The following is a 25460-nucleotide window of genomic DNA, read 5'->3' on the forward strand; positions in this document are numbered from 1 at the left end:
TTTTACTTCTACTATTACTGCTCCAGTCACCATTGTGGTAGAGCGTCCGCCTCTTGAACTCGGCTGAGTCATACCAAAGACATATAAAAGTGGAACGTTTATGCCTTCTTGCTAGGTGCTCAGCATTTACATTGGAGAAGGTTAATGATACCATATCGTGTTACACAGATTATAATTAAAATCGATAATGATAATAATGATAATAATAATTACTCTGTTATTTATTTTAGATCAGAACTTCTTTTGCTGAAGTGTAGTCTGATTTATTCGTCATGCCTGTGGCTTTAAGCGAGTGGAGAGTGCGAATCGGAACCTTTATCCATAGGATAAAAGAATGGGTGGTCAGAGAGATGAGAGAAGAATTGCTTAAACAACGTATTCAGAGGCTAAGAGTTCTTTGGGAACGACTCAAAGCGAAGAAGAATGATTCTGAAGGAGGGTCGCAAGATCACAAGACCAGACAAGCTGAAGGGGATTCAACCAATTCTTCGTTGGTAAATCAACAAGACGACTGCAATGCCGAACCATGCACTAAAAAGGGTCAAGATTCACCACAGCCATGTTATGTCGGGAGTGATACCTTACATCATGAACCATCTGGTCGAACGGTTGGTAACATTTGTGATCATTTCTTAACAACATTATTTCCATGGGGAAGGTAAACTAAAAGAGCATGAAATGTCTGAGATGTCACTTTTAGAACAATTGAATACATACATCTTCTTTAGCACTAAAAAGGCAATGGAAGCGAAAAAATATTATACCTCAGAGATCATTATCTTTTTTACTATTCCCCTCCGGCTCTTATCCCATTAACATTTCTTATTCCTGTTGTCTTACTCTTCATTTTCTGCCTGTTATATCTCCTCCCTTTCCCTGCATGACATGACAGCATAGCCAAATGGTGTTCTTCGACAGCTCTGCGCCCGTGTAACATGACATGCTTTTCTTTCTCAACAGGTAACATCTCAGACAGACTCCGCTTCATTAAGTACACCGACACATCCAACCTCGGGACTTTGCCTATCCCGCCCCTTTCCCTCTTCCTTTCTTTCTCCTTCCTTTTATTTTTGCTTTCCTGTGATTTTCCTATTGATTTCTTCGTTATTGTTGCCCCTTTCTCCCGGATTTGGTATTCCCGTTTCTGTTTCTCTTCCCTTCCTTGTCGTCTTTCTCTTTGTACTTTCACTTTTTCTCTCCCCTCTCCTTCCCTTTTCCCGACGGGAGCGAACTTTTAGAGAGTGTCACACCTGCACAGTCTCTCCCTCAAACTACGGCTCTGGTACGAATGAAACGGTGGATGAACAGTTACCTCAGCAGCCTAATCTACAGGAGTTAATGCTTGTTACTGCGGGGGATGTGGAGCTCAACCCAGGTCCTCGTGAAGGGTAAATACATTTGGAATTATAGATTTTAAAAATACTCAAGACAATTGTATATGTGGTAATTTAATTAAAGTATTTAAACATAAGCATACCCTCAGAAGAAAGAATGATATATTCTTTACTTCTCGAATTGCATCGACATGTGTTTTCTGTATAATCCACAATTATTTTATTGCCTTGTTGGATCATGATATGCCAATTACATACTTGTTTGACTTCATAAAATAATGAACAAGAAAAAGAAATATTAAATACTGGCACCTTCAAAAATTTATTACAAGTCATACCAGGCCAATAGTTAAATGTGTTGTTTTATTGTGCTTCCTTTTTCCATTTCCATGATCCCCTAGCTCTCCCACACTCCTTCATTCAGAGGTTACAAATTCATCTATCATGTCTATGTCGCTGAAGTATACATCAGTGATATTTTAATCTTAACATAAGTCCATTGTCCATCCTCCCAACGCAGTTCGATTGATAGTGCTCTTCAAGAAAAGGAACTTGTATCACTTGCAAAAGAGGTTCCTGGTAACTTCTACGATACGTTGTGCATCACACTTGGCTTCGGCTATACAGAGTGCCGAAACGTTTTGAGTAAACATCTGTTAGACATCCCAGGAGCTTTGATCGAACTCTTCTGCCGATGGAAAATCAAGCAGGTAGATGGCACAGACTGCAGGGCAGTACTTGGAGAGATTCTGAAAGAGGCCAACATGGGTTCGCTTCAGACAAAGCTATTAGAAGGTTGGTACAGTGTTGTAGTTTTTCAGAACAAACGCTCTTCATTTTTTTAATATGTATTATTTATAATGGGAAGAATGTCCTCTTGGGCAATTACTATTATGATTTATTGATATAAACCAAAATGACTGAATACACACAGTACAATACATACATGATTCTAAGACTAACACTCAGCCTGGGGTATCACTTTAATCAACGTGTCACTACATGGGCATGTGGAAACAAAGGAGATTATACATGGATTACTTCCCATAATAACGTACGGAAATTTCTTTGAATATCTATTTGAAATATCTATACTCAAGAAATAAAGTTAGTCCCACACCCCCCCCCCTTAATCAAAATTCAACAATTTTTGAATGAGATAATTTTGATATTTAGAATTTCGCAAGTGGTTTCTACACTCATTGAGCAACTTCAGGGAAAAAAGACATTGATAGACTCGATAGACTTGATGCATGCATAAGTTATCAAAGTCAAAACGACGATTTTTAACAATAACGAGTAATTTTCGGATATAATTTTTAAAAAAGTTTGGCAAAATCTGTTTCCTGTGACTTTTATGGTGGTTGTGTTGATTCATCATCCCCTTTTTAACCACTCAACACAGAATTTTGATCCTGATACTTCGCGGTTAAATGAACACATATTTGAGGGATGCGTAAACATGATAAAAAAGTGCATGAAGGGGAAAAATGTTGATTGCACCCGCTCCCCATTTTTGAACCTCTTCCCCATTTCACATTCTTGACCTACCACTAATATGTATATGAATTCAATTGATCCTGTGAATCGTTAGTAAAGGATCCATATATAAGTATGAACAGTATTCATTCTCAGGTTTTCAAGAGTGCTCGTTCTTCCATGACAAGTCTGCACTGTACGCTCACTCAGTCATAAATGTAGAAATAAATAAATTTTTGCTCAGAATTCAGCGCATAGGTTGATAAACATTACTGCTGTAGTTCCAACATATTGATTAGTGGGTTACTTATACTGAAACATATGCAATCATATTGTACACAATGTCACAAGAGAGGAAATGAAATGTTAACAGCAGTGCAATGAACCGTTGTTTTATGCATACACAGATCTAGCCCCCCCCCCACCCATGGCCAAGCAAATATATATAGTTATTTTTACTTCTACCATTTTTTTTCATGAAACTTCGCACATGGCTTCTTCTCATTTGTATAATTTTCAAATACTTTGTGCTCACTAAACCATTACTCATTGGGATTTTCATAAAAATAAAATCAAATGAACTGTACACAACGTTTTTTGACAGATATGTATAGTCAGTACCCATATTTAGTCCCCCAACACAAAAATGCAGCTTTTTTACATTCCACATGTTCATTCAAGCTTGAATGTTTATTGAAATAAATTGGAATCATTGAAGCATATACACTGGTCATGAACATACCGAATAGAAAATGTTGATTACATGTAAATAATTTCAGTGCTAAAATAATATTGCAAGGAAATATGAAAATGACAGTTTTATTTTCATTGGATGTCCATTGAACTGCGTGGAGATTAAGATTGTTGAAGCTTTTCATCCCAAAAAGGAATGTCATCAAATTACGCTTGTGACTTTCGAAAAGTGATAATTTTGCCGTCTGGTTGTAATCACTGAAGCGGAGCAATGTAAAAATGGCAGCGGTAATAATTGCAGAGGTAAAAATAGCAGGGGTATAAATGGCAAGAGTAAAAATTGCAAGGGTAAAAATAGCAGAGGTAAAGATGGCAGAGGTAATAATTACAGAGGTAAAGATCATGATATTCTACATTAACAAGAATAAGACGTGCCTTTGCAGTTAATATCATCATAATTATTGACCTTGAATATAATTATTCCCATCGACGAAATGAGCGTTATAAACTGATTACATATTATTTGGATTTTTCCACCAGTTTAGGTCTATACTTCATTGTTGATATGATTAAACTAAAACATTTTCATGCCAATGTTTTTTTTCAATTAGTGAGCGATAACAGGATTTTTCTTGGTTAGTTCATATAGTAGAACATGACTTCATTGCTTACATACCAAACGAATTTTAACGTATACACTAATGTGCGCTACCGTTAGCACGCTGAAATAGATAAGTTGGGGATTTCTTTTTACATTTCAACAACATAATGGGTTCGAATAGATATTGATAGGATAGGTATGTAGTTTAATGTAAATGAAATAATAATAACAATTAATGTTCAGCTTTTCAGAGCAAAATACTCTAGCTAGTCCAAGTGGACGTCGGTTTTCTGAACTAGTTTCAGTGGTAATGGTTAAGTGTAGCGAATCAGATATATGAATGTATAGGTGTTTCTTAGGTACCATTCTATCGACTTGTTTTGAAGGTGAAGTTCACCCTGACAAATGGCTTAATGTAAAAATAGCACAAAAAGTAACTGAAGGTTCGCGGAAACCCGTCAAATATTAAGAAAATTATTAGAAGTTTGAGTTTGGGATCTGTGACGTCAAATACATGTACGAGCATTTGCCCCCGTATTTAAATGCACCAAAATGTATACTTTTTAAATTTTTAATAAGTGGTTCGTGATTGCTAAAAAAGATCTTTCAGGAGCGGATGTGAAATTATTTGTATGCTGATAAACAGTAATTGAGGTACACACAAAAAAAGATTTCCTTTTTTTTTCAGAACTGACATGTCATTAATATTTCTTATTACACCATATACGGGAAAAGGTGCTCGAAAAATTACGTCACCGTTAAAAAATAAAAATCTAATAGCTTTCTAAATCTTCGATGGATTCCATAAAACCCTCACCAATATCATTTTAGTAGCTTTCTGTTAATTTTACAATAAACTTCATTTCAGGGTGAATTCCCCTTTAATGAATTAAGTACAATACTTGGGATCCAAAGTGTGCTCCAAATTTGAATATTAGAGGAGCGATTTGCAGAAGAGTATGATTTAAAAAGGTTACTTTTCCATAAGTCCAGCATCATAATTCTTATTTTCTTCTCAGAACCTTTCTTCTATAATCTACTGAACATCGAGGGGCTTTTGGATTTTGGGGGGTATGGGGGTTTAAGACTTGCCATTTATACCTCTTCTTTTTCTAGTGCTGCCATTTATACCTCTGCCAGTGTCACCTTTACAATGTATACCTTTTCCATTTTTACCTCTGCCATTTAACCTTTGCCATTTTTACCTCTGCCATTTCACCTTTGCCACTTTTACCTCTACTATGTTTAAATGTAGCCTGTTTTCTCTGCCATTCTTGTCTCTGCCATTCTCACACCGAGCCACTGAAGCATGACATAAAATATCACAGTAACAATCAATCAGAGGGTAGCTCTAAACTATTACCTAAATGCTCATGTTAAAAGATGTTTAAAACTCCTCCTAGTTCAGAAATTGTGAATGTTTGTTAAAAGGGGGAGGGGGTAATTTTTTTTCTAACGATTTGTTTTTCAATAGTTCAGGAAAAATAACATGTTTTGCGGTTAACCTCAACGTAATTGCGATAAGTTTTTTTCACTGCAAGTTTTTTCTATGAAATTTCCGAAGTGACATACCAACAGTCCAGAAAAAGCAAAGTGCTGGTAAGACGTCCAATTTGCATTATTCCAGAATGGCTACCATAGTGAGAATTTTAAAGATCATTGGTACACTGATCTGATCATGTCATTATCAAAAATAATTTCACAACTGCTATATTTTACAATTAGCTTCATTTTAAAATAGAATTTAAATTAGATTTGACCTCTGCAGACCTCTAAACGTCAATGACCTTAAGGTCACCTACCTCAGAAAAAAATGATAATTTGCGTCATTAAATCACAATAAATATGGTTAGAATGCAAAAGGTTATTGAATTTTGTCTTTCAAGGTGTCCTGATATTCAACATAGAATTTTATTGCAATGTGTTTGTGATCAAACCTCATTTGTTCCTGGATTACAAGGGTTCGATCCGTATTTACATTGTTAGTGTAAATTTTATCAAAGGGATTGTCCGGGCTAAAAATATTCATATCTAAATAAATAGGAGTAAAATTCACAGAGCAAAATGCAGAAAATTTCATGAAAATCGGATAATGAATAACGAAGTTATTGAATTTTAAAGTTTATCAATATCTTTTTGAAAGCGGTTATATGTACATCGTCATGAATATTCATCAGATGGGCCGATGATGTCATATCCCACTTTCTTTTTCTTATGTTATTACATAAAATAATAATTGATTCATGTTTTCATAAATGTGTAAATGATGTGTCTCCATTTTGATGAAATAAGTTGCGCCAATAATTATTTAATGCACTTAATCAGTTGTCAATCCAACTGTTTTAGTTCTTGGTTGAAAATTTTTGAATAGACCTAATTTCATATAATAAAGTACAAAAATAGGGATATGACATCATCAGCCCATCTCGTGAATATTCATTAAGATATGCCAAGAACGGTATCACTGGAATAATGCAATACAAATCTTTAAAATTCAATAACTTCGTTGTTTGTTATCCGATTTTCATCAAATTCTCAGCATTTTGCTCTGTGAATTTTACTCTATTTATTGGGATATGAATATTTCTAACCTGGACCATCCTTTTAAGGCCAACAATAAAGATGCACCATAACTTTATTGACTTTATTTGATCGACCCCAAACATACGCAGAAGAATTAAGTAAAATCAGTGCAGTAGTAAAGGAGTGGATAAATGAAAATAATTATGTCAAGAAATAATGTGCATTTTTGTTCTCTTTCAGGAGGATATCATAAGTCTGATCTTTCAGGAGGATATCATAAATCTGATAGGAATGGTGAGTGCAACTTATTATAATTATCTGCATTCCTCATTCTTTTAAAAAAAGATCGACTCAATATAGTGCAGTGACGTGGTATCATGGTATGGTTTTGAGAGGTCTTTTTCATTTCCAATTGTGATTTTTTTTTTTTTTTTGGGGGGGGCTCGTGCGAAATTATCGAGCCCCACCCCCAATAAAAAAATAATGATAATGATAAAAAGGTCATTCTGTTAATAAGATTTTTGGCGAAAATATTAACTGCTGATTGAGACACGCCGTATGAGCTACGATAAAAAAAAACAAAGAAGAAAAAATTAGTAGTGTTCATTCTGAAAATAACTTGAAATTTAGATTCAATTATTAAATGCCATTTTTAGCTCAATAAACTTGATCCATTCATTTCAATATTCCATGAGCCTTCTTTAGAGCTATCCATTATGAATAAACATGTAGGTATTATATACAGTGCGTATGAAAAAAGTTTACACTTAGATAAAATCTTGTAAAATTATATATTTGTAATGTCCTAAAGATTTCCTTCTCATTTAAGCATTGGTACAGATCCATTGAAGCAAATGACGATATAACTGTCGAAAAATATTTCCGCTTGAGTGAGCACCACTTACTTTTGAAAGGTTGGTGAAAAATGATTTGCGCAGAACTTTGAAATAGTTTTGCGAATAAAAGTAGACCTTAATCATGAAGAACACGTGGAAATTAGTTAGCAAAATTGATTTGAAGATATCTTTTACCTTCTTAAACTTGTTTCCTTGCCCAAACACTTCGAAGAGTGATTTGTTCCCCATTCCACTCCCCCACACACCTAGTCCATCGTGACGATATTTGCTTTACACTGAGCTGTAATTTACATGAAATGGCTTAGGGTTGATTTTCATTTTGTTAATCATTGCCAAGCTTGGGAAAAGTGTGGAGAAACAAGTATTAAAGTGATTGGTTAACACTGGCTTGACTTTTAAAAAATCTGAGCAAGGAGGTCACACTTGTCACCTGTGTCTGTGATATGTTACAAAAGTGAAGCCAAGAAAAAATTGCGTTCAAAAATGATTATTTAGTGCTTCAAAAATTGAAATATAAAGTGACCGGAAACACCAACTTAATTTCATCCCATACACTTATGTGTACTATTTAGGCGTCTATAAGACGCCTATTTACAAAATCGGGGTTTGCCTTGTAGTTTTAGCTTTTCATTCTCAATAATGGTTGTTTTCAGGGTTTATTAGTTATAATACATGCACTTGTACACATGTTTCATCTTGGTTTGATAATTTTTTAAATAGGCTGGTCACAAAGTTAAACAATACCTTTAAATGAAAAATGAAATGTAAACCAACTTTAAATGATAAAAACTTAGTGAAAAATGCTGGAGATGTCTGATATAAACTTTTGTTCAGATTCAGTTATGTCCTCAGATCCAGCTGGCACAAGAAGGGTAAAGGTTGTGCTTACTAAGTGTTGAAATTTCAAATTTGGGCGGCAAAATTGTTACAGAATGCTTGAATTCATCCGTTTTATGTCAATTGGCTAAAAGTGCTAGGGAAATTTATGAGAAATGCTTCGCAGGGTAAGTTTGATTTCGCTCTTTCCCCTTGACACAGCGTGAAAACAAGCATTTCTGCGCAAACAGATTTCTGCAAGCTTTACAAAAATTGACAGTGCTCACTCAAGTGTAACATTCTGTCAAATTTGTTTACTTTCATTGGATAGATGAGACCCAAACCCATGATTATTTGTGAAAAATTACCCACATGTTGTATGTTTGTTAATTCCAATGGCTTTTTCAAAGTGTAAACTTTTTTGACACGCACTGTATATCGACCCCATATGCACGACATATTTCGATAAATAAAACATTGGTTTTAACGTCACATGTTCTGCTGTATGTGGTGGAAATGTCAATAATTCCTCTTATTTAGTCATGTATTATTTTTTTTTACTTTATCATGACATTCACTAAGAAATTATTATTTTCGTCAAAACTTAGATATTACGTGGATATTTTCTATATTGTCTATTCATTCATTAGTCTTTTTTCAGTAGGGTGCCTCATCAGCAGTTATTGCTATTCTATCGTCATTATAGGCCCTGTAACACAAATACTAATTTTATGAACGTATGAAAGAATACACGATGTAAGGACAGACATTTTCGAACCAAAAATAATGTAAAGCAGTAGCGTACCCAAGTTTCTTTGGAAAGAGGGGAGTTTCTCGAGCTGGATAAAACGTTGACAAGCAAAAACAAAGGTCTTCACCGAAAAGTTAAGATCATTGGGTAGTTATTTCTAACCAAAACATTGACAAGCCAAAATATGTGTTTTAGAAAGAATAAAAATGCCCCCCCCCCCTGCGTAGGCTATAAAGAAAGCATAGCATACAAAAAGGTCAGTTTAAGATCGTTTACCATGGTAATTTTTAAAGTATAATAGTAAGTGCAAAATTTGACTTTGGAACTTCTTTGTAAGATTAAGATGAATTATTAAAAATAATGCACTACTAAAATTATAACATCCCTTACCCATGTCTATTTTAGTTTTGGTAAGTTTGAACATGTGTTAAATGCACTACGTGTTCTTATTTAACTAAAAGTAGCGGGTTTCGGGATCACGTTTACTTAAAGTTGGATAACATTTAAACTTAAAATAAGTCCATCTTTCCTGGACTATTAGGATGTAAACCCACTGGAGTATCTTAAGGTTATTTTTATAGCATTCAATTTTATATATCTCTTTTTTCTCTTATTTCTGTTCAGTACCGAGCAAAGGTAACCCTCAAGAAGCCATGACTGAGGAACAAGTTTTACAGTGCGCTGAAGACCTCAAGTCTTTCTATCTTGAACGAATGTGCAAGATAAAACCTGACCCCTTTGATTTCAATCTAATCGTCGAATTCGAAAAACTTTACACCAATCTAGTACTGCTCAGGCACGACAAGGGATTAACAAAAGAAACAACACGTTTGGATTACAAAGATCTCTTCACCACAAATGTGGACGGAGTGCTCCCTAAAAGGCTTCTGGTTGAAGGTGAAGGTGGTGTTGGTAAAACGACTTTGTGTTCTAAGATTGCGTGTGATTGGACACATGGATGTGAGGAGTATAAGCGCTTCAGTTGGATTTTGGTTATACCATTGCGCAATGTTGTAGAAGGTCAGACAATCGGAAAATGCATGAAAGAATATCTTGGTGAAAATAACAAAGTAAGCACAGAACAGATCGAACATTACATGATATCTCAGCCTTCGAAGGTTTTGATCGTACTTGATGGACTCGATGAGTATGATCGAGACCTATCTACCGATGACGGGTCAGATATTTCACAGGTTCTGCGATTAGATAAATTGAAGGAGTGCACGATACTGGTGACCACAAGACCGTGGAGGGCACACGAGATCAAATGCAATCAACAATTTGGTGGGTCTTATGCTTTCATTGCAGTTAAAGGCTTCAGTGCTGAAAATGTCTCGACCTACATTAGCAGGTATTTTGTAAATGACGCCGATGCAGGGAAAGAACTGATTCGTTTCATTGAAGTGAATGATGTGATCAAGGAGAACATGGCGCCCTTCCCAATTTACGTAGCTATGCTTTGCATCCTGTGGGAAAATATAGACAGTGAAAAACGAGAAACAATTCGCAGACTGAAGACATTTTCTCAATTATTTGAGCAAATGATCCTTTTCTTAATAGACCATTATGTTTCAAAAATGAAGGCCGCAAACGCTTCAAATGAAGAATATGAAAAAAGTGAGAGGCAAACTATCAAACTTTGTCTTAGTCAGATAGGATCAGTGGCCTTTAATGGGCTCTTTCAACGACAGATGGTTTTTACGGTAGATGATTTTAGCACGTGTGCTGACGCAATGACAATCTGTTGCAAAATCGGAGTCTTAAGCAGAGAACAAAAAACGGTTCGGAGGCTGGAAAGATCTTTGAGTGCGTCACAAGCCACCAAAAAAATCGTGTTTTTCCCTCACAAGTTATTCCAGGAATACGTAGCAGCTATATATCTTGCTTCTCTCTATAGCGCTGATCGCCAGGAGTGTAAAAGGGCACTGGGCAAAGTAATGGGATATGACATCAAAGAATTCCGCTATCTATTGTATTTCACTGCTGCCCAGGTGAAAGAGATTGGTCTCAAAATAGTTAATATCTTACAAGAGAGCAATCAAATCCATCCGTCCCTCATGGAGGACATCGTATGCTACTCTCCGTCAATATTGACAAGTGGAATAAATGATACTATTCTTGTAGACGTTACCTTTGAAGCTTATGACAAAGATATAGCGAAGGTAGTTGGGCAAAGGATATTTGCAGAGAAACGAAGGCTTGAAATCGATGAAAACATGTCTGCTCACACGGTATCTGGTTACCTTTTCATCATGGAACAGCATCAAGTGGTTTGTATTACAATTCTTAAAATGAATTTCAAAATATCATTAAAAAGATTATGTTCCTTATGTTGAATACAAATGAAATAAAGAAATATGTTTTGTATTCCCTACCAAAATTGAGGGGTGAAATACTTCATTTATTTTGAAATAATTTCTAGGAAAGTTAGATATATAACGTTTATCTTAAAACTTTAGGCCATTGTTAAACAAACTCCCCCAAAGGAGAGAGGTTTTACTTTGAACTAAAAGTTCCTTTTTGCCAATTTATATATAGGGCTTACCTTCGACCGATTTACCATCTGGGTTTAAAAATATCAAATAATATTGTACGCAGGTGAAATGTGGGGTTTTAATAATTATGCCAAGACATGTTACACAGAAAGAAAGACTCGTGCAGATGTAAGTAAAGTAAAAACAAATATGTATCTATCAGCCCGTGTTTTTCCTTTCTCACATTTTGATTGTAAGTAGACTTCTAGAATATCTATTTGTGCATTTTCGTTTTTGATGCATAAAAGTTCGCGTGTCTCGGAGAAATAAAGGATCTGCTAGATAGCCTTATCAAACGTAAAAAAAATCCTCGATAATTAATGACATAACCTTAAACGTTCTTCTTCAATCTATTCTTTTATCACTCATTTAATAGATTACTTTATGTGTTATGGTTCTCAGGAAACGCTGGAGTTAAGAAGATATTGCGGGCCGACTGTATCTCGTGACATAGCAGATCTGCTTTCTTCACCATCTTCTTTGTCAACATTGGTGCTTTTGGAAACGGATCTCGATAACGAGTTCTATTCTATGACATCAAAGGTTTCGAAGGTATTCATATTCCCAACACCATTTGTATTCAAGCTATACGACACATTATTTTGATAAATAAATTTTAAAACATTATACAAATTAAACAGTACATTTAAATAATTAAATTTGAATAGGATTGAGGACATATTATTACCATAATGGGATTTAAGATGTCAAGTTCACACTGTTTATTTGGTCCCTGTTATTCCTTCTATCGTTTGCGTTATTTTATAGTGAGTAAAGTTGTGTTGTTGTTTTTTTGCTTTATTGTAAATTAGAGAGGTGGGTTGATCAACGTAGTTCAGGAACTCCATATTGATGATCGGTTCCTTGGCGGCCTACACAAATTTGACACAACCATCAAAACCATACTCCCCAACCTGAAACGGCTGAGAATTTTGACTCTTCACACTGTCACTCCGGTGATGGTTAAACGATTGGCGCATGCCAGACTAGAGGAGTTGTCTATCGAGCGCGTACTTGATCCGACATACGGACACCTTGTGTATCGTCAACCAGTTCCTCTCATTGGAGAACCTGTTTCACTAGAACATCTTTTCTCAGAATCATTCCCACAACTCACCTCTCTGGTATTCAAAGAGCTCATGATTGGAAACACACGCACTAGGTCAATACTGCAGAGTCTAAAGAAGCACCGGCATTTAAAATCATTAAGGTAATTCAATTATTTATTTCAATTCCATTCAAACATAATATAAATTAATACAAAACATATACAAATTTACAGATTAAAAGTTTTTAAAAGCGATATTAAATTTAGCGTATGGAAATAGAAATGAAGGGTTCCTACGCTCAGATGTTTGAACTGGCAACATTACATTTACATGCAGATGATATAGTGGTAATTCCCATTAAAGATGAAATGGTGTATTAGGAAAATTTTGTAGTAATATTAAAGAGAACATCTAACATTTTTTAATGTATGGATGACGCATTAACGTGTACTAATGAGTCAATGGCTTTTGATTGAAATTCATGCTTTTTTGAGCACTTAGATTTTGGAAAGCGTCTTAGTTTTTAAATCGTTATTTAAATACTACAATTTAATTAGTTTTTTAAATATCGGTGTTTTAATATCGGTCACATGCGCCCTTGCGTTGTTATTTTGATTGCAGTATATAAAATACCGATTTATTATGCTAAGTGAACGCACCAAATTCGAAAATTATGCAAATAAGAGGAAACTTCAAGGCATTTGGCCCAAAATTACATAATTATCAAAACTCCCCATGAAACAAATCTTCAGTTCACTTTGATTATTTTTTTATTGTTTCCCTCTCATTTATATTTTGTAAAATCTTGATGAATACATTTAAAGGTTACTAGCCAGTTATCTAATATAGTAAATGTTTGGGTAAAAAATATACGGGGCGATATCATTCAATGGTGTGTGTTAACACATGAGCAAGATTGTGGGCAAAAATGACATGATTGAACACACGTGAAATAAAGAAATGCTATTTTCAAAGGCACTATTGCCTGTTGAGGTTTATCAAGCCCCCCCCCCCCCCCTGTAAAATATACCGTCAATAATTAGTTTTAAAATGACAGAGGAGGGGGGGGGGGTCTTCAAACCACTCTGATGATGCGTCATATTATTGGAAATTTCGCTGACTCAACTACAGTTTTGATAACTGAGAGAAAAACAACATACATGTAGGATTACAATCTGTTAGGGATATTTTCAAGTTTAATTAATGTTAACGTAAACCTATATAATGTATATTTCGTTCTAGTATCTTCGCTTGTTTTACGGATAACGAAGTAGATCCCCTGGCAGAACAAATTAATGCCGAGAACAGGATTAAAGTGACACTTCAACATGACGAGGTAAATGCTGTATAAAACTGCCGTATAATAATAAATACAAAAGGAAAATTAAAATGAGCAGATGGATCCGAAATGGCAAGGGGTTATGAACATGCCATATTAATGTGTATTCGAAAATTGTACATTTTTCTTTTAAAATTTCATAGTCACATGCAAAAGCCTTACTTTGTGTGAATGACTAAAGATTTATATACAACACAGTCCAATGTGTATTGTTTTTTGTAAAGCGTGTAATGCTAACATTAAACAGAATACGAAATACTACGATTGTAGATATAATCATTACAATTGCATCAAAATAATGTGTCTGTGGCACGTTACGAGATCAAGAAATCGTGTGATGGACCTCTACAATATGAAAGAGAACAATCAAATAATTAAAGACGGAATGCCATTTAAAATTCCATTTCAACCAAACAGAGAACGTTATGGCTTCATCTCCGTGGATAAAAGAAATACTAAATGTTTTCTCTAGAGTGTCCTTCATTCTCGTGAGGTTATTATATTTTATTTGTAATTGATTTTATATCAAAACTCGATTGACGTGTTTAAACATTTCTTATATTTGTATTGTTGACTATTGTATATCGCTTCCCGGGTATCTTCAAGCAATTTGCAATCAACATGTTTTATTTTGTTAAAGTCTTATTTCTGTCTCACCAAAACAATGATAAAGTAATCGTTCTAAAAGGTGAATAAAATCACATATATGAAAGCAATGTACATCTGGTAAACCTTTGTGTGTGGGGCGGGTATAAAATGTACCCCACCTCATTTCTAGTGAATCCTGTTTGCAGTTTGTGCAACAATCTTGTTCTGGAATTGCATTGTGTGACAACGCAGGATCCAGGCGCTTAACAATATGTCAAAATGATAAACTTGTGCAGAGCCTTGACCCTGATAAAATGGCACAATAATTCTCTTTTCTGGAAAGAAGTGTCACCATTATCAAGAGTTTGTTCTAAATATCTGGTTTGGGTGATAAAACAATATTGACTGGATCTTCTTTCGACGAACATCAAGTGTATTGCCCTTACAAGACACATATTGCCCTCGCCTAAAGATTTGGGCTTATATAACTCTTTTGCCGGCAATACAGTGCGTCACACAAAAAAAGAAAACCCGTTTTTAGAGAGATTTCACAATGTAATTTAATATAAATTCGATACTCATGGCAATAGTGTAATCTCCTCTCGAATTTGAAATCAACAGCTAAGAAAATCGTTCACGCATTGCAGATTGCAAATAATGAATATTGAGGCATATCAGAAACGATTTGCCCAGAAACTCACGTGTGAATCTGTATCCACTCTCATTTCTTGGATCAACGAGAGAATCTTAACAAAGAATTCCAAAAAAAAAAATGTTAATGAGCCAATCGTATCTCGAACCAATCTTGTCCCATTAATCTGCACAACCTGGTTCGACTTTAAAATTTCAAACTCGTCGCGCTCATTAATGCGTGAAATGTTTGTCTCGTGTTAGGTATCAAAGTAAAAAAAAGAATAGATAAATTTGCCTTTGAAGAAAATAGACATGGGAATCCCGGTTACCCCTTTTCACGGACACACTGTATTTATAATGTTCCCCTTAGTTTGGTAGATTTGATCAAAATTATTGCATGACCGTCAAGTTGGGTATGACTGCGATTTATTTTTCTGGAAGATGTAGTAGGGGGTGTCTACTTCAAGAGTCGGCCGGGTTCCACCTGGCACCTGGGTACCCTTGGGCATTTTTTTTCTCGAAGTCATAGGCCACGCCTACTTTTTCACAGGCCTCTTAAATATGAATTTCATATTTTGAGAAATAAACATGTCATGATTGGTATCGAATTAAAGATAATGAAAATCAAATGTAATGTATGGATCACCGGACAATAAAATCACGCATAGGCCGGTAATGGTCATCTGAGATCTTAAACGGTCAAACTGACTTACAAATATAAGTAATACATATAATGTAGAACATATCATGTTTTAAATTAAAACAAGTTGGATATTATGTGAATCTATTGTCAAAGGTTAAGCTGAGGGTGTGCATATCATCTTTGGGAATTTTTTTTTTGTGACGTCATAAACCACACCAGCTTTCTTACATTCCTGTTAAATAATTAGCGGAATTAACATATCGTGTTTGATATCGAATTAAGTCAGATTAAAAATAAAATCCACATATATGAATCTCAAAGCCCTTAAAACTTTTCCAGGGGAATTAAAGGTCATATTAATGTTATTAAAGGTCAAACTTGGCCACAAATGTAATGAATTATAATGTCAAATATCTCATGTTAGGTTGAGGGTGTGTTTATTAAGGAAAGGTGTTACCTCTTCATCCTTTGGCAATATTTATTTTCTGACGCCAAGAACCACGCCCACTTTTCACATAGGCCTATAAGTAATTATCAAAAAATGTGATACTCGACACAAATTCACTTTTAGGCAATATCCAGTTAGACAAGTTAGGCATTTGCTATCATTCTAACTCCAGTACATTTTTTACTCTCATTCATCTTTTATCTTCCAGACCGATTTCCCCCTCTTTAGTCTCAACTGTGTGGTCAGTTTTATCAAATGTTATTTACATTACGATACACGAGAAGTGGCAAATGCTAACCCTAGAGCAGGGGTTGTCAAACTCTTTTCTTTGAAGGGCCAGATAAGGCTCCAAGTAAACCTGAAAGGGCAAAGATGATGTGGATACTTAAAAAAAATGTGCGTGAAGCGCAAAGACCCTTGCGGTCGGGGGTCCTAGATTCTCTCTTGTGCAATCTGGCCCTTATTTTGGGCGCATTTAATTCCAACAAATTTTTGTAGTTTCATATGGAACGCAGGCAAAACAGCGAGAGTCAATATTAATGATAACAAAATTGTATTACTTTGTTAAAAGTAATCTAGATGGTACCTATACATTCTTGGTATTGGGTAGACTGTCAGATAATGTCTTGGAGTATAAATATTTTTCAGTGGCCACGGAAGCAGAGGCCAGGGAAGCGGGGAGGGAGGGGGGGGGCTTGAGCCCCCACTTTTTTCCAAAACCATGTACAAAAACGTAAAAATGACCACATGATTGTAATTTCTTGCATTGCCAGCCCCCCCCCCCCCCCCGCCTTGAAACCGTTCAACGGCCCCTGCCAAGGTACTTCGGTATGAGATAGTTCTTTAAAATATTCATTGTGGAAAATGCACTTTCGCACCTTTATCCAAACATGGTGAGAACAACGCTGGTCATCTAATGAGAAAGTAGATTGAACAGACAGAAAAGTCTCCACTAACCTTTTTTAAAAAGTGAAATTAAGTTGACAGCCACTACTTTTATTACGGTTGGGTCTACATGGATACACAATGTAATCAATTTGAGCTATGTAACATACTATGACTTAAAAGTGATTAAAAAAACCAGCAGAGTCTCGCGGGCCAGATTGAGAAGCTCCAAGGGCCGGATCCGGCCCGCGGGCCGTATTTGAGAACCCCTGCCCTAGAGCATGCTGGCCCCGATTTAAATACACATGGAATAAGTTTGGATAATTCCTTGGGAGTAACTAATGTGCTATGAACAGGTACAGGAGTGTCTTCCTAACTTATACTTCCCACACATACATGGGAGGCAAGCTGCAAGGGAGTCATTCTGATCAGTTGCTCTCCAGATAAAGCTCATGAGGAAGAGCACCTTTGATAATCATGCTCTTTTGCTGACTTGTCAGTTTGGGGTAGGCTCAAGATCTTTGAAGCATATTTCTTCTTGCTAAATAGTGTAAAGTAGTGCTAAGTAATTTTAGACATATCATTGCATTTGTTGTATTAGTTACGAAAGATTAAAAGTATTAATATTATGCCAGTAACTTTTCGGACTTTATAGATTAAGATCTTATTCGAGCAGCAAGTTTAGAGTGGAAAACTTTCCCTTGCCGAATTGTCACAACATGGTATCACAGCCAGATACGGAATTTTCTGTGCGAAGCTAGCATTTTTCTCCAAAACGCCAAATGTCATGAATGTCGTACTTTATTGTCAATTATTTTTCCATCAGTATGCAAAAGGCTTGTAAACCCAAAATAAGAACACTGGTAGAACAGAAGTCTCAGTGTCCGAGAAAAATTATATGTGCTTCTACTGCCATTACATCTTCAGAAGATAGCTCATAGTACATTGAACAGGACATTTTGCCTACTCGTACTTATTCAAGACAGAGTGGTTTACTCCCAAGGAATTAAAAGACTTTCCTTGTCGATAGAAGTCAGCGTCACATTGTTCTATAACTTTTAAGGATTAATGCAGTTGCTGGTCGGCCGTCGAATCATATATTTCATAGTTCATACTGCAAGTGTGAATCGACGTGAGACAGCTCTAGCAGAGGCATGTAGATGAGATTGTTGGTAAAGGGGAATGTTATGAGCATCTGGTCGAAGAGCTATGGTACAGAGGGCAGTTGTGAGAGGAATATAACAGAACATGGTGGAAAATGTTAAAGTGGTGTAGATTATTTGCAGTCACATGATATTTTTGGATGCAAAATTATATATTAAACATTTGGTTTTTAAAGTGACTCTATAACTCGCGCGATCATCAACCCTTTAAGCGTGTAAATGGTCTAAAGGTCACCTCACAAGTGCTTCATCTTTTTCTAACATTTAAATCTACATTTCATTTCCCATAAGCTTTAATCTAATACCAAACATGATCTTGTTTATTTAGTACACTAGATAAGACATAATTAAGAGATTGACCTACATGTATGTAAAAAAGGGTGTGGTTTATACTGTCAGAAAAGGACGTTGCTTAAGGTTGCCAAAATGGCCTTCTTCATATTCTTAATCTGCACATCTTCCACATGACTTTCAGCCAAAAATAGACCTACATTCATAATGCCCCACTTGTTTGTATTCCTCATTATATGTTGCATTACTTACATTTGTGACCCAATTTGACCTTGTATGACCGTAAATGACCTTTAATAGCCCTGGACACGTTTTAAAGGCGCAGTGATTCATATTTATGTGGTTGTTTTTATGCATTTTTTTAATGTGATTTCAAACATGATATGTTTCTTCCACTAAATAGAAACGCCCAATTTAAGAGGAATGTAATTGAAAGTTTGTGTGGCTTAATGACTTCAGAAAAAATAAATTCCTCAAGATGCCAAGGTAGCATCCAACGTAATTGTAATATGCACAATCTCAATTTTATGCTTTGCAAAAACATGCATATTATACTTAACTTGTTTGTGTTTAAAGCATAGTATGTTCCGCATTATATGTCTCACTTACATTTGCTAGACAATTTGACAGATCTTAAATAGCATTTAACTGACCTACGTGTAATTCAAATGCGCAGTTATCCATATATTTGCATTTGACTTTTCATTAGCTTTCGTTTGATACCAAAAATGACATAGGAATTTCGTAAGAAATGAAAATTATATTTGAGAGGTATGTGAAAAAGTAGGCATGGGCTATGACGTCAAAGAAAAGAAAAGGTGCCCAGGTGGCACCCGTCGGTATCTTACAATAAAAAAAAAATGCAGTCATACTCAACTTGACGGTTATGTTGGGGCTCTACTTGACTACCTCAAGGACAGTCAATATTTTGTAATCATTCCACATATATTTCAACAGGAACAAAGCACATTGCAAGTTAAGCCATGGACCATGTCGACAGACTTGCTAGATGCAATTTGCCATCGAACGAGTGTTTGTAAGTTATTGGTGTTTGGAACTGAGAAAGTTGACGTGTGTTTTCCAGACCTTCATGGCAAAGAGGTAGATTCCAAGGTAGGTGAACTGCCCCTCAATACCGGATAGGCAATTGCCATGGTTAAGGGCGCCATGGGAAAATAATACTCGTTTACCCTGATCCCATGTACTCTACCCTGAGGATGATTTCCTTGTTTCGGGGGGGGGGGGGGGGGACTTATCAGAAAATCTCAACCATGACTACTAGGTTATGATTACCATGATTACAGTGCCTACAGAGAACTCCGATATGTATATATTCTATACGATATCTTTGCTCTTTTGCTTTTAATTTGCATAGGGCCTAGCTCTGCGTTTCATCCAACGTATCTTTATTATGTATCATTTTGTAATTATTTCTCCTTGTAACCAAACCTAAAATTTTGTGGTTGATTTTTTTTAGAAAGTGCAGAGGCGGGTTTCAAAAGTCTCGGACCCAGGCCCCCCCCCTTCAAGTTTGATGAAGTTGCAATTCTCCGTTGGGGTTAGTGATTTACAGGGGTTGACTCATTATTCGTAGCCTACGTAATTGAATGAATTTAAAATTGCAATGACGCTTCAAGGGGGAAGGGGCCAAGGACGAGGTTCTCACAAAAGAATGATAAACAAAATTATATTTAGCTGAAAGGGTTTTCTAACAGAGAATCTGCCAAACGTTTGAAAAATTGGCATGTTTGGACCGAGAGTCAGACTGAAGACATCAAAAAAGAGATACAATTTGTGGATATATCCTTCAGCCTCGACAAACCTAACATATCTCCATTGTGCATCCAAAAGAATAGCAACCATCCTCCCATCAATCCTCGAAGTATCAACAAGCGAATGCCCTGCATTTCTTTCAGCAAAGGAACATTCAAACAAACGGCATCCCCGTACAAGGGAGTGTTATACAAAAAAGTGGATATGACTGTAAGCTAAAGTGTACCCCACAACCACCCGTTGAAAACAGAAGACAGAATACCATAGCACTTAAAACCAACATAGGAAAGCTTTCCATTCTGATCATCGATGTGTTCAACCAGATCGTCCACAACACAATATCATCGGTTCTAGGACAATTACCCCCCGACAACTCCCCCCGGACAATTAACCCCCGAGGACAATTACCCCCCGGACAACTACCCCCCGGACAACTACCCCCGGACAATTACCACCCCGGACAATTACCCCCCGGATAACTACCCCTCGGACACTAACCCCGGACAACTACCCCCCCGGACAATTACCCCGGAAAATCCCCCCCCCCCTCTTCTCTCCAGCATCAATGTTAGAATTAAGCGGGACCCAATGTAAGTTTTAGTCGGTGGCACATGTTTTCGAAATATTTCATATTTTATCTTACGTTAATAACTTTTTCTTTCTCTTTTATATTGCTCTTTTTCCTGTTCTTTCACTTTCTTCTTTTTTCCTTTTTTGGTTTAGTGGCGCCTTCTGCATCATGAAAAATGGGGGGGGGGGGGGCTCTACCCAAAACCTCCCGTTTGGTTATGCATATATTCATCAGAAAATGTGTAATAGAAAGATTCAACAAGATTAGTCATAATAACCACAAATGCTGAATATCTCTGATTTTAACTAATCTGATTTCTAAAAATATTTATTTTGGGTTCAATTTCAGGAAAGAAATCAGGCAAATAGATAAAATGTAAAAAAAGACAGTCTTCATAGGTAGAAATATTGAAAGTCGATAGCGCAACTATCAACACTAACACTGTCCCATAAGACCGATAAACCTGTTATTTTAAAATAATTAGTAACAAGAAGCTAAGAATTATGAAACAATTGGTGCACATTCCAGATTAAGATGTGACTCTATGACTTAATACAGTAAGCTTAAAAAAAAAATTATGCAAAGATAATACACACAAGAACACCTTGCAATTTTACCATTTTAGGCCCTAAATGGTAAAATTATAAGGTGTTTTTGTGTGTATTATTCTTGGGTGAAAGCAATTAAACATTAAAGAAGGAAATTAAGTACCAAAATTACTAAATTGTAAACATTATGACATAATCAAATACAGTGTTTTTTCTATACAAATTGGCAATCATGATACAATTCCTTTAAGGTGCATTTTAAGGACGGCTTGTAAGAATTTATAAAGTAGGCCTATGCAAATCAAATAATGCGACCAAGCAGCGTGAGGTGAAATTATTAATAGTTATCAATTCGTCAATTTAAAAATACTAAAAGCTCGATATCTGAGATGAAATATGTTTTGTATATTGACTTAAAAACTTGATATTTTAAGCTCCATATCAACTTATATTGAGCAAGATATGAATCTCATCGAAAAGGCAATGCGAGCGGAAATGAGCGAAAATTTTATAAAGTGACATAAAAATAAAGTCTTCCCTTCACCTTATATTATTCAATCCTCTTCCTCCTTTTTATTTTCCTCTTCTTTTTCTTCTATCTTTCCCCTTACTTTTTCTTTCATTCTCCCCCTTTTTTTTGCTCCGTCAATTTTTTCAGGGGGGCAAACCAAATCTCAGGGAGGGGCACGTGCCCCCTGGCCCCCCCCCCTGTATACTACACCACTGCGAAGATTGCCAAAACGAATGATCTTAAGCTATGGTGACATACAAATTATGATCGAATTCTGGGTTTCGTAAAGTTTTGTAGATGGCAGGGGCGAATCCAGCTCTTCCCAATTGGGGGGCGAATTTTTTTCACCCATATTTACCCAGATCGGCCGCTCAAAGTTGATTTTTATTTGTTTTTGAAGGGGTTGTCCCAGTGAAGTAATGATCCAAAATTTTTGAGGGGGCTCAATACAGCGTATCACGTAAAAATTAATAAGAAGTTGCGGGCGAAGCGAGCTAGCAAGAATTTCAACATTTTTATCACAAAAAAATTTTGATAGATTGTGACATAACCCTTTTTTTTTAATTGTAGGTCTATATTTCACCCTCATCCCTTTTCATTTCTCTTTTTTCTTGGTCGTGAAAAATAAGGGCGGTGAGGGGGGGTGTTGCACCCACAAATGTAATATTCCCACTTTTCCCACAAATGTAAAAATGCACTTTACCCACAAAGTAATAATATTTGATCGCCCACAAATGTAATAATGACTTTACCCACAAATGAATAAATTTGAAGGGATTTTGGCGATTCCGTTCTAAACTAAAATCCTATAGTAATGCGTTCATATAGCACAAAGTGCAAAGTCTTTGTTGGAGATAAGTCCAAAGTATTTTTCCTGACCAGGTTGTTTAAAAAACTATTATATAAGTCCAAAGTCTTTTTTCCAGACCTGGTTGTTTGAAAAATTATAATATAAGTCCAAACTAAGATACGATAATGATATTCCAGTGGAATTAAAATGAGAATCGAGCGTAGACTTTTCTCCAGACCCAGTTAATTAAGACTGGTAGAATTAATGTCTGTGTTGTTGTTTCAACTTATATGGCTCATATTGTGAATATATGCGATAAAAGTAAATCGAGAATCAAGCGTAGTCTTTTCTCCAGACCTGGTAACTTAAAACTAATATCTAAAACCCTAACGTCTTCATATAGCACAAAAGTGCATTCTGTTTTCCAGAGCCGGTTAATTAAAAAATTACAATTTAAGTCTAAACTAAGATACGATAACGATATTCCAGTGGAATAAAAATGAGAATCGAGCATAGTCTTTTCTCCAGACCCAGTTAATCAAGACTGGTGGAATTACTGACTTTGTTGTTGTTTCAACTTGCACGGCTTATATTGTGAATATGCGCTGAGAGTAAATGGAGAATCAAGCGTAGTCTTTTCGCCAGACCCGGTTACTTAAACTAAAAACTAAACCCTATAGTAATGTGTTCATATAGCACAATAGTGTAAAGTCTTTTTTCCAGACCCAGTTAAATCAAAAATTGAAATATAAGTCCAAAGTCATTAATCCAGACCCAGTTGTTAAACAAATTATACGATATGTCCAAATTCTTTTTTCAGACCCGGGTATTTCAAGAATTATAATATAAGTCCAAACTAAGATACGATAATGATATTCCAGTGGAATAAAAATGAGAATCGAGCTTAACTCTTACTATGCCAGGTCCAATACCCCTCTAGTGCCAGGGATTTTCGAGGAATCCTAAATTGACCGAAACGTAAGCAAAGACTGATTTTAAAACGGTAACTCTTTACCCGTACGTTGTATAATGAAAACTTCTACACATGAAATGATGCATGGTTCATGGACTTTATGATCATGTTATGACCTTTCAAATCTGCGTTTGGAAAAATTGAGAAAAGATGAAATATTTTACATCGTTTTTTTCAATAAGTAAAACCTAGAAAAATTATGATTTCATGAACATTTCAAAGAGTAAATAACCCAAGGAATTGTAGAGATACCAAGAAATTAAGAATATAAAATGAAAGTTCAATGTTTACCCTTTCAAATGACGTATCTATTGATGTAACTGAACAAACAAAAAATATGAAAAATAATGATCTTTTGAATGAAATACTATTTTGCTATTCAAGTTATTTCCTCTGAAATACGAGAGGGTTTATACACACACAATTGAAACCGTCCTTTTCCAAAAAGGGCATTGTCGTCGATCAAGTGACCAATCACAGCACAGCTGCGATCCCCACGCAAACACACACAATAATATATTAGAGCCATGTATCTTCACAGTGCAGCCGACCGTACCCTTACATTCGTGTAGTCTTCAAAACAAGACCCGGTAATTTTTTAGAATGCGCGGTATTCCGCAACAAAATTATTAGTGCAGAGTAAATTTTTATGTCATTTCAATTCTTTTCAATATTGTCGTAATTCAAAACATGCTTTGGAAAATTTGTAACCTGGATACGATTTGTGGTGTGCGATGTACTCAACTATATACTGTTTTGGATAATGTAGGCGATTTCTATCCAGTGTCGCCAACAAACATTTGCGACCCAGTCAACTATCGTTCGATCATGAATCAGTGTAAAGTTTGGTCATATTTTGTCAGGGTCTATTCGTCGTACATACGGGCTTTCGTACTGTAACAAAGTTATTGCCAGTCACAAGGAGACAAAATATAGAAAACTAAAGATGATGTATTTAAATATAGATAAAGAGGGATCGGACAGATTCAATACACTAATACCCCTTTCATAAAACTATGCGGATAATTCAATAAAAATTGCGTTCATAAACTCCGAAAATAATCCGCATTATTTTTACGAGCGCCCGTCCTGAAAAAGGAGGATAATCGTCATGGAAACCGCACCCCCCGGATGCGGTTGCGTTTGAAAAGGGTGACCTTGTGATCGCTCCATGGCAATTACCCGCCTTAGTTTCGAAATGCGTTCATAAAGTCAAAATCTGGTCCCGATGCTGCTATTATGCCGATAATTGCAGCATAAAAATAATGTGGATAACTCTGGTCCTCTTCCGATTTTACGACCAAATTATGCTGCTATATAATTAGCCGCATAATTAGGTTTATGAAAGGGGTATAACAGGTTTGGGGTGTAAAATCCCACAAAATTATATGAACGTTCTTGGCAAAGTACACAGAACTAGATTTTTTTTTTCGTGAATCAAGACGAGGAAATGCAGATCAGTTCCAAACTAAAAATCAATACAAATTTTCAAAATGAAAATAGGCCTATTTGTTCTGTATTTCTGGTCTGATCCCCCGCCTAAAAAAATGTGATGTCAGGTGGAAATGTTTATGTTGATTTTTAGCCCTTTTTTGTGATGACCCAGGTTGAATACAAAATTAAATGTATTTATTACCAAACATAATTCTAGCATAATATTTATACAT

General features: G+C 35.8%; 1 protein-coding gene across 1 annotated transcript in view; it reads left to right on the plus strand.

Annotated features, from left to right (window-relative positions):
- The first annotated feature begins 227 nt into the window (after positions 1 to 227).
- LOC121421236 overlaps positions 228 to 25460 on the plus strand; it is a 42544-nt gene continuing 17311 nt past the window's right edge. The window contains exons 1-8 of the mRNA XM_041615898.1: positions 228 to 608; positions 961 to 1388; positions 1855 to 2138; positions 9679 to 11324; positions 11991 to 12140; positions 12401 to 12798; positions 13880 to 13973; positions 19585 to 19740. Coding sequence (XP_041471832.1) covers positions 273 to 608; positions 961 to 1388; positions 1855 to 2138; positions 9679 to 11324; positions 11991 to 12140; positions 12401 to 12798; positions 13880 to 13973; positions 19585 to 19740 — 3492 coding nt within the window. The 5' untranslated portion in view covers positions 228 to 272. The remainder of the gene's footprint in view (positions 609 to 960; positions 1389 to 1854; positions 2139 to 9678; positions 11325 to 11990; positions 12141 to 12400; positions 12799 to 13879; positions 13974 to 19584; positions 19741 to 25460) is intronic.

Source organism: Lytechinus variegatus, chromosome 9, assembly GCF_018143015.1.
Source record: "Lytechinus variegatus isolate NC3 chromosome 9, Lvar_3.0, whole genome shotgun sequence".
Taxonomy (NCBI): Eukaryota; Metazoa; Echinodermata; class Echinoidea; order Temnopleuroida; family Toxopneustidae; genus Lytechinus; species Lytechinus variegatus.